This window comes from Anolis sagrei, chromosome X, assembly GCF_037176765.1.
Source record: "Anolis sagrei isolate rAnoSag1 chromosome X, rAnoSag1.mat, whole genome shotgun sequence".
In the NCBI taxonomy this organism is placed as follows: domain Eukaryota; kingdom Metazoa; phylum Chordata; class Lepidosauria; order Squamata; family Dactyloidae; genus Anolis; species Anolis sagrei.
Window position 1 is genome coordinate 54,915,842 of NC_090034.1, and position 9,388 is coordinate 54,925,229.

The 9,388-nt window shown below is 46.8% G+C and overlaps 1 protein-coding gene across 1 annotated transcript; it reads left to right on the plus strand.

Annotated features, from left to right (window-relative positions):
• The first annotated feature begins 7,527 nt into the window (after positions 1-7,527).
• Positions 7,528-8,439, plus strand: LOC132781474 (E3 ubiquitin-protein ligase RNF13). Its single transcript, XM_060785748.2, has one exon. The coding sequence runs from the start codon at positions 7,528-7,530 to the stop codon at positions 8,437-8,439; it is 912 nt and encodes a 303-aa protein (XP_060641731.2).
• The last annotated feature ends 949 nt before the right edge of the window (positions 8,440-9,388 follow it).

Below are 9,388 nucleotides of genomic sequence, written 5' to 3' on the forward strand. Positions count from 1 at the left end.
GACCCCCCCCCCCCTTCCAGGGCTCTGTAAAAGATAGTTCACAATCATAGTTTTGCCAAGGACACTAGGCTGAATTGATCCTATAATCCCCTATCTCTTATGAGGGCTTATGAACTTTATAGGAACTTCTATAAACTCTTGCCAAACTTTATGAACTTTTATGGATTTTGGGGGGCTGATGTGACTTCCCCTTAGACCTTGCATGATTCCCAGTTTTCCTATGAACTCTGTGTATGCTCCCTTGCCCCATTTCTTATTCCCTATATGTATGTATGTCTATATAAGAAAATATGAAGGAAAGCAACCTTTTCATGAACCAGCAACCCATGGCTTTTGGAGTTTCCAAACGTCCTGACCCAATAATCCCCTAACAAAGGATTTCACCAAGCCCATTCAGCATTTACACAAATGACCAGCCACTGCCAGAATTTCATCTATGCTGATGATCGTGCCATTACCGCTCAAGCAGGGAGTTTTAAGATGGTTGAACAGAAGCTATCCAAAGCTCTAGGTGCTCTTACTGCCTATTACAGGGAAAACCAGCTGATCCCTACCCCATCTAAAACACAGACATGTGCCTTTCACCTTAAGAACAGACAAGCATCCCGAGCTCTGAGGATTACCTGGGAAGGAATCCCACTGGAGCATTGCAGCACACCCAAATACCTGGGAGTCACTCTGGACCGTGCTCTTACCTACAAGAAACACTGCCTGAATATCAAGCAAAAAGTGGGTGCTAGAAACAATATCATACGAAAGCTGACTGGCACAACCTGTGGATCACAACCAGACACAGTGAAGACATCTTCCCTTGTGCTATGCTACTCTGCTGCTGAGTATGCATGCCCAGTGTGGAACACATCTCACCACACTAAAACAGTAGATGTGGCTCTTAATGAGACATGCCGCATTATTACGGGGTGTCTGCGCTCTACACCACTGGAGAAATTACACTGCTTAGCTGGTATTGCACCACCTGACATCCGCAGGGAAGTAGCAGCCAATAGTGAAAGGACCAAGGCAGAGACATCTCCAGCTCATCCCTCGTTTGGGTATCAGCCAGCACATCAACTACTTAAATCAAGAAATAGTTTTCTAAGATCTACAGAGACACTCGTTGGAACACCTCAGCAAGCAAGAGTCCAAAAATGGCAGGCTCAAACCCAGAACCTCAACCAATGGCTGATACCAAATGAGAGACTCGCCCCTGGGCACACAGAAGACTGGGCGACTTGGAAGGTGCTGAACAGACTGCGCTCTGGCACCACGAGATGTAGGGCCAACCTCAAGAAATGGGGCTACAAAGTGGAATCCACGAAATGCGAGTGTGGAGGAGAGCAAACCACTGACCACCTGCTGCAATGCAACCTGAGCCCTGCTACATGCACAATGGAGGACCTTCTTGCGGCAACACCAGAGGCACTCCAAGTGGCCAGATACTGGTCAAAGGACATTTAATCAACTACCAAGTTTGCAAACTTTGTGTTTTTTTATCTGTCTGTTTGTTTTGCATTTTGTTTTTTCTGTCTAAGTGGAGTATTTTGCATTTGTTTCTGTTGAACTTCATTTTGTTAGTTTTGGCCCAGAAACACTGTCCTAGGCCAACGTGGATAAGAAACCACAGGTTTTAAATGAGCTGAGAAAGGCAGTGGCTTGAAGATCTCCCTCAAAGTCTTTGACGTTGGTGCCATTTGTTGCTGAATAAAGGAAAGAGAATTCCAGGTTACCTTGTGTTGCGTGGATGTACCTGTTTTCGTTCCTCCTCCCAATAAAGCCCTATGTAATCGCAGAAGGAGATTAAGGCCTGGCCGACGGAGACAAATTAGAAAGGGGTGGATAATCAAGGTCTTATGATTCCTCCGGTCGGAGGTGATTGGGGATGTTTAGAAGTCATTACTAAAACCGTGTAAGCTGCTGTGTGCTTTAGGAGCAACGGGATTAGGGTGCATGTATTTTTTTAATAACCAGGTGAAGGAGGGAGAGACGGAAGCAGCGAGAAAGGAATGCGACGGGCACATTTCGGAGAAAATATCCAATACGATCCAGGATCAGATTCTCCCTCATAACACTTGGGAAATGCCATATCCGTGGGGCGAATCCTATTTGACTTTATCGGAGTTGTCCCAAATTGCTTTAAATTGCTTGAGGGCCCAGCAATCTGGGCCCTTGAGTCTTCAGGATGGATTTGCAACCTGGGACTTGTTCTGTGCAAAATTCATGTGGAACATGGCACTTTCGGCAAGATCCCTTTGCTTCCCACCTGAATGCATTGCTTCATGTTCTGATCTCTGGAGCAGCCGGCTCCATCGTCTCCGTGTTATCTCTTTGGTCTTCCTTTTCCAAAGTAAACATACTCAGACCTTTGACTATTTTCGTGACTTCCAGTCTGTCTGTCCATCCATCTATCTAAATAATAAAAGTGAAAATATCTATGTGTGTATGTGGCTGGAGTTTCCACTTACACAGACAGGCTCCCACTTCCACAAATAGTTATAGATTCCTCAAAGCCAACATTAAAATCTCTGGCATAGACACTGAGAACTGGGAAGCCCTGTCCCTTGAGCGCTCCAGCTGGAGGTCAGCTGTGACCAGCAGTGCTGCAGAATTCGAGGAGGCAAAAGTGGAGGGTGAAAGAGAGAAACATGCCAGGAGGAAGGCGCGTCAAGCCAACCCCGACCGGGACCGCCTTCCACCTGGACACCAATGCCTTCACTGTGGGAGAAGATGCAGGTCAAGAATAGGGCTCCACAGCCACCTACGAATCCACAAGGAAACCCATCATGGAAGACCATCTTACTCGTCCAACGAGGGATTGCGTAAGTAAGTAAGTAAGTAAGTAAGTAAAGTATAGATCCCACCACTCAGGAGATACTAATGGCCCTCCCTCCAATGACATTGCAGGATATAGTGAGCTCCATTAACTTGTACAACCCCTGCTAATGTCCTCCACAAACACCATACTGCCCACCAACCAAGTGAAGGCTTTTATACGGGGACAATTTCATCCTAGATTATAATTGTTTCCTCCACCACAGACATCCCAGTGTTTCTTACTTTCTCCATGGGTGTGGAATTTGCATGACCCCACCGACTGCCTCTCCCTTCACCCTTTTCTATGGCTCACAGCAAACAGAGGAATTGATGAGCAACTGAACATACTAGAGAGGTTTGGGGAGAATTCACCAGGATTTATAGGAGTTGTGGGTACTGGGATGTATAGTTCAGTTGTAACCGAAAAGCACTATGAACCCCACCAACAATGGACCTGGAACTAACTTAGCACACAGAACCCCCAAGACCAATAAAACATACTGGAGGTCTTTGGAGAGATTTATAGGAGTTGTAGTTTACCTACATCCAGAGCGCACTATGAACCCAAACAATGATGGATCTAGACCAAACTTGGCATGCATATCCAATATGACCAAATTTGAATATTAGTGGGTTTTGAGGGGAATTGGCCTGGACATTTTGGTACTGGGATTGATAGTTCACCTGCAATCAAGGAGCACTCTGAACTCCACCACGGATGGAATTTGATCAAACTTGTCACACAGAGCCCCATGACCAGAAAAAAATACTGGAGGTCTTTGGAGAAAATTCAGCTTGATTTGGGGGACTTGTAGTTCACCTACATCCAGAGAGCACTGTGAACCCACACAGTGGTGGATCTGGACCAAACTTGGCACACAGATCTGGCATGTCGAAATTTGATTACTGGAGGGGCTTGGGGGGAACTGACCATCCTTTCTGGGAGTTGCAGTTCACACACAACCAGAGAAACCATGACCTCCACCGATGATGGACCTGGACCAAACTTGGCACACAGATCCCCATGACTAACTCAGCGTGCTGTAGGAGTTTGAGGGGACTGACTTACCATAGTGGGAGTTGTAGTTTACCCTCTATAGCCAGAGAGCACACTGAATCCCAGTGGTGATGCATCTAGAGCAAACTTCCCGAACATAACAAACTTGAATTACTGATAGAGTTTCTCGGGGTTAACCTGACATGATTGTAGTTCACCCACAACCTTATGCATTTTGTACAATTAAAAATGGACTTAAAAAAAAAAAGACCGGGCAATGCAAGCATAAAGAAAGGATAACTCATTCTTATGAAATGTTGACAATCCTTGCCATTGCCACAAGCTTTCTGCTTTGCGGAATGGGCATTAGACCCAGGGAGGGTTCAGACCAATGGAAAGTAAGAAAATGCCGCAGCAATAACAACAAGATGTTGAAAAGACAACTCCGGCCGGTTCCTCCAGCTCCTAAGTTTGGCTCAAGTGCCAAAGTGGGACCTTTTTCTCCGTAATTGCTCTTCTCTTCGGCAGGAGGCAGTTGCATTTCCTTGGTGGCTTGTTGACATTTAAATAAATCTTCATCCTAATGAGCAAGAAGGCGATGGCAGGGAAAAACCTTACGGGGAGGAGGAGAAGCAGATAGGGGAACAGCGCAATGCGACTTGCGACCGGCTTCTTTGCTTGCAAAGAGGAACGAGGCCAATGAGGAGTCAGTTGTCAAGTTTCGGAGGTGATGGTGGACATCAAAACCCGAAAAAACCCACTATTCCAGATACTCCAGAAGACAGTTGATATCCCTCCGTGGTTGATATCTCTGTGTGCCTTCAAGCCATTTCCCAATTACGGTGGTCCTACCACTGTTCGGTTGGAGATTTTCCGAGGCCTTCCTCCAACGAATCCATTTTCCCAACTGCCTTCCACTTTCCCCAGCATTCAATTAGATTGTCTCATGATACTTCCAAAGTACGACAGCCTCGCTTGAGTTATTTTGGCTTCTACTGAGTGTGTGCTTGATTTGCTGTTAGGACCCATTCATTCAGTCCATGTTCATAGTATCCTAGAATCCTGGAGTTGGAAGAGACCCTGTGGACCATCCAGTCCAACCCCTTTCTGCCAAGAAGCAGGAAAATCACATCCGAAGCACCCCCAACAGATGGCCATCCAGCCTCTGCTTAAAAGCCTCCAAAAAAGGAGCCTCCGCCATACTCCGGGGCAAAGAGAGCTCCACTGCTGAACAGCTCTCACTGTTAGGAAGTTCTTCCTCATGTTCAGGTGGAATCTCCTTTTTTCTAGTAGTTTGAAGCCATTGTTCCATTGCGTCCTAGTCTCCAGGGCAGCAGACAACAATCCTCCTCCCTCCTCCCTATGACTTCCCCTCACATCTTGATTCATGGCCCTCATCATGTCTCCTCTCAGCCTTTTCTTCTGCAGGCTAAACATGACCATCTCTTTCTGCTGCTCCTCATAGGGCTTGTTCTCCAGACTCTTGATCCTTTCAGTTGCCCTCCTCTGGACACATTCCAGCTTGTCAACATCTCCCTTCAATTGCAGTGCCCAGAATGGGCACACAGTGTGATTCCAGGTAAAGTGGTCTGACCAAGGCAGAAGAGACGGTTAACAGGACTTCCCTGCATCTAGACATCAGACTCCTATTGATGCAGGCCAAAATCCCATTGGCTTTTTAACTGCCGCTTGACATTGTTGGCTCATGTTCACCTTCCTCCCCATGAGGACTCCAAGATCTTTTTCATACGTCCTTCTTTTGAGCCAGGCATCGTCCTCCATTCTGTGTCTTTGCATTTCATTTTTTTGCCCAAGTGGAGTATCTTGCATTTGTCCCTGCTGATCTTCGTTGTGTTAGTTTTGGCCAATCATCTCTCTAATCTGTGAAGATTGTTTTGAATCCTGCTCCTGTCTTCTGGAGTATTAGCCATCCCTCTTAATTTGGTCGGGTCTGCAAACATGATGACCCTGCCTTCTAACCTTTCATCTAAGTCATTAATAAAGATTCTGAACAGGACCGGAGCCAGGACCATACTCTGCTTCTGCCACTCCACTTGTCACTTCTTTCCAGGATGAAGAGGAAGCATTGGGGAGAATCACCCTCTGGATTCATTCACTTAACCAATTCCAGATCCACGTAACTGTAGTTATGCCTAGCCCACGTTGGACTAATTTCCTTGCCACTGCGTTTTCTGCATCTACCCAGCCTGTAACTCAATTGAAAAAGGAGATTAGTCTGGCATGACTTGTTTCTGACTATTAGTGATAACCGCATTCGGTTCTAAGTGTTTGCAGACCACTTCCTTAATGCTCTTTTCCAGAATCTTGCCTGGTATTGATGTGAGGCTGACCGGATGGTGATTGTTTGGGTCGTCCTTTTTTCCTTTCTTGAAGATAGGGACCACATTCTACTGGGACTTGTCCCATTTGTTCTCCAAGAACTCTCAAAGATGATTGCCAGTGGTTCCGAAATGACTTCCACTAGTTCCGTGGTTCTCAAGCTATGGGTCCCCAGATGTTTTGGCCTTCAATTCCCAGAAATCGTAACAGCTGGTAAGCTGCTTGGGATTTTTGGGTGTTGTAGGCCAAAACACCTGGGGACCCACAGGTTGAGAACCACTACGCTAGTTCCTTCAAGACTCTTGGATGTAGTTGATCTGGCCCTGGGGGCTTGAATTCATTTAGAGCAGCCAGATATCCCTGGCTGCTCTAAAATGGATTCATAACTTGCCTCTGAATGAGCCAGTTTTCTTCCTCTTGCCTTTCTTCGTGGTCCAGTTACATTTAAAGGCCTTATTGAGAGAACCCAACTACCAACAGCTGGGCATTTCGACTTTAGTGGTCAGAAGATCCAGAACTATAATTCGAAGAATTCAGTGGCACATATCCATTTCAAAATTATCCTCTCCTGGGTGGCCATCTGTTGGGAGGGCTTTGGTTGTGGCATGGCAGAGAGGGGTTGGACTGAATGATTACCAATCCTGGCTGAGGAAAGGCTTGGTATCTCCCATACTTCATAGTTTAGGATCATAGAATAATAGAATAATAGAGTTAGAACAGACCACATGGCCATCTAGTCCAACTACCTTTGGGGCCTCTTCTAACTCTAATAATAACAACGTTTGCTAGATGTCCATCTGTCAGGAGGGCTTCAGTTGTGTCGTGGTGACATAGAGTTGGACTGGATGGCCCTTAGAGTCTCTTCCAAGAACAACAACAACAACAACATCTGCTCTGACATTATGCATGGCTTGTTTGAGTGATGAGTAAGTTTCTTTAAATTGCTAAGCAATTGGAAAGTAGATGGAGATGAGGCATAATCCCATGAAACAAACAGAACAGATGGAAGACCTCTAGCTTCTGGGGTTCCTTTAATACCCCTATTTGCTCCTTCACATCCATTCCTTCATCCAGCTGCTAAGGATGTAGTTCAAGCAATGAGTAAGTGATGTCACAAGGGCAGTTTTAAGCTACTAATGGTGAGCAGGCGAGAGATGCTTGGCTGTGTGGGAAGGACCAGGCTCGGTTCCTGCACTTGGAGGCTGATTTGGAAGCCTCTTCCAAAGGAGAGGCGATCCCGTGGCCTTGACTGGGAGCATCATCTCGGGTTGTTCATGTTGCCTCAAAAGGCCCCCCAACCAGCTTTCCAAGATGCCCAGGTGAGGCCCAGATGTCCCGGCAAATGGTCCACGCTGTAGCCTTGTCTCCAGGAAGTTGCCATGTGGTTCTCCCTGGTGTCGCTACCTTCCTTGGTAGCCTTCTCCTTGATGATGGATGCCATCTTGGCCAAACCATTTGTCCACCTGGTCTACACTCACAACTCCACCTGCCTAGACTTCAAAGCCATCCCGGCCTGCTTTGGCCCTCCACTCCCCCGCAAGGGCTTCAAGGGATACCTGGTTGAGGCTGTGCCTGCCAACGCCTGCCTGCCCATCGAGGCCCCTCCCGCCTCGGATGGGTCTCAGACGGGTTTCATTGCCCTCATCCGCAGGTATGACTGCCCCTTCGGTACCAAGGTCCTCCATGCCCAACAAGCCGGGTATCAGGGCGCGATCATCCACAACCTTTACTCTGATCTGTTAGTGAGCATGGCCATTGAAGTCCAGATGGTCCGGCGACAGGTCTCTATTCCTTCCCTCTTTGTTGGAGGCTCAGCTGCCAGGCTTTTGAAGAGACAAATACGCGAGCGGAACGGTACCAAAATCACCACTGTGGTGCCAAGAGGTTATTACAATCCCTGTGGAGACAACGTAGAGTTCTCCCTTTGGGACCCGGCGCGGCATTATTTACAATTCTGGCCTGGTTACTGTACCCAGCAGATGATCCTCAAGTTCCTCCGAGAGTTTGGGTTCCTGATCCTCCTCGGTGTGGGCTCTGGCATCTTGGCCTTCATCGGTTGGGTGAAATGGAGGCAAATGAAAAGTGGCATCCGGGTGAAGACCTTCCGGAGTGGAGACCAGTATGACTCATGTGTCATCTGCATGGCCGATTACGAAGTGGGAGACCGACTGAAGATCCTCCCTTGCAGCCATGCGTACCACAACACCTGCATCAACACCTGGCTCCTGACCCAACCCAGGACGGAGAAGAGCTGCCCCATCTGCAAGCAAAAGATCAACACTGCAATCTGAAGCATTTGGGGGGCAGGACAGAGGAAGAGAAAGAGGCGGGTGGTGGGTACCATGAACAAGTCCGGAACAAACAACAAGGTTCTCCCAGATGCCAGCTGTTGTGCCCTTCGTCTTATTGGGATTCAATATTTAATCACCAAAAGAGGTATAGATGTAGTCTTCGTTTTCTGGTGTATGGGTGAGTGTTTGGGCCTCCCTTTCAGAAGGAAATAACAAAGTGTATTCTTACGGGAAATGTTTAAGGTTGGCACAACAAAATAGGTGATAGAACAGTGGCATTAAGGAAATAATGTTCTTCACCTAGAAAAGAAAAAGTCTGAAGAGACTGGGGAACATGGGAGACACACGATTCTCATGTTCCAAAGCCCGAAGAGACTAAGGAACACGGGGGGACACATAATTCACATGTTCCAAAGCCCAAAGAGACTGAGGAACATGGGAGACACATTAGTTTCATGTTCTAAAGCCTGACTAGACCGAGGAGCATGGGAAACATACGATTGTCATGTTCTAAAGCCTGAAGAGACGGAGGAACACGAGAGACACATTAGTTTCATGTTCTAAAGCCTGACTAGACTGAGGAGCATGGGAGATACACGACTGTCATGTTCTATAGCCTAAAGAGACCGAGGAACATGGGAGACACATGAATTTCATGTTCTAAAGCCTGACTAGACTGAGGAGCATGGGAGACATACAACTCCCATGTTCTAAAGTCTGAAGACACTGAGGAATACAGGTGATACACAACTCTCTCTCTTTTTAATATATGTTTTTTATTGCTGATACAGGTAGAATAATATCACAATCCATCACCATTTCAGAATACATATCAAATATTATTTTCTTAGTGTTCTTATCCTTCCCTATTCCACCTTTAACTCCCACTTGTGTCTTTTGATTTTACATCCCTCTCCCGCTCCCCCCACCCCACCCTCTGGGAACTGTA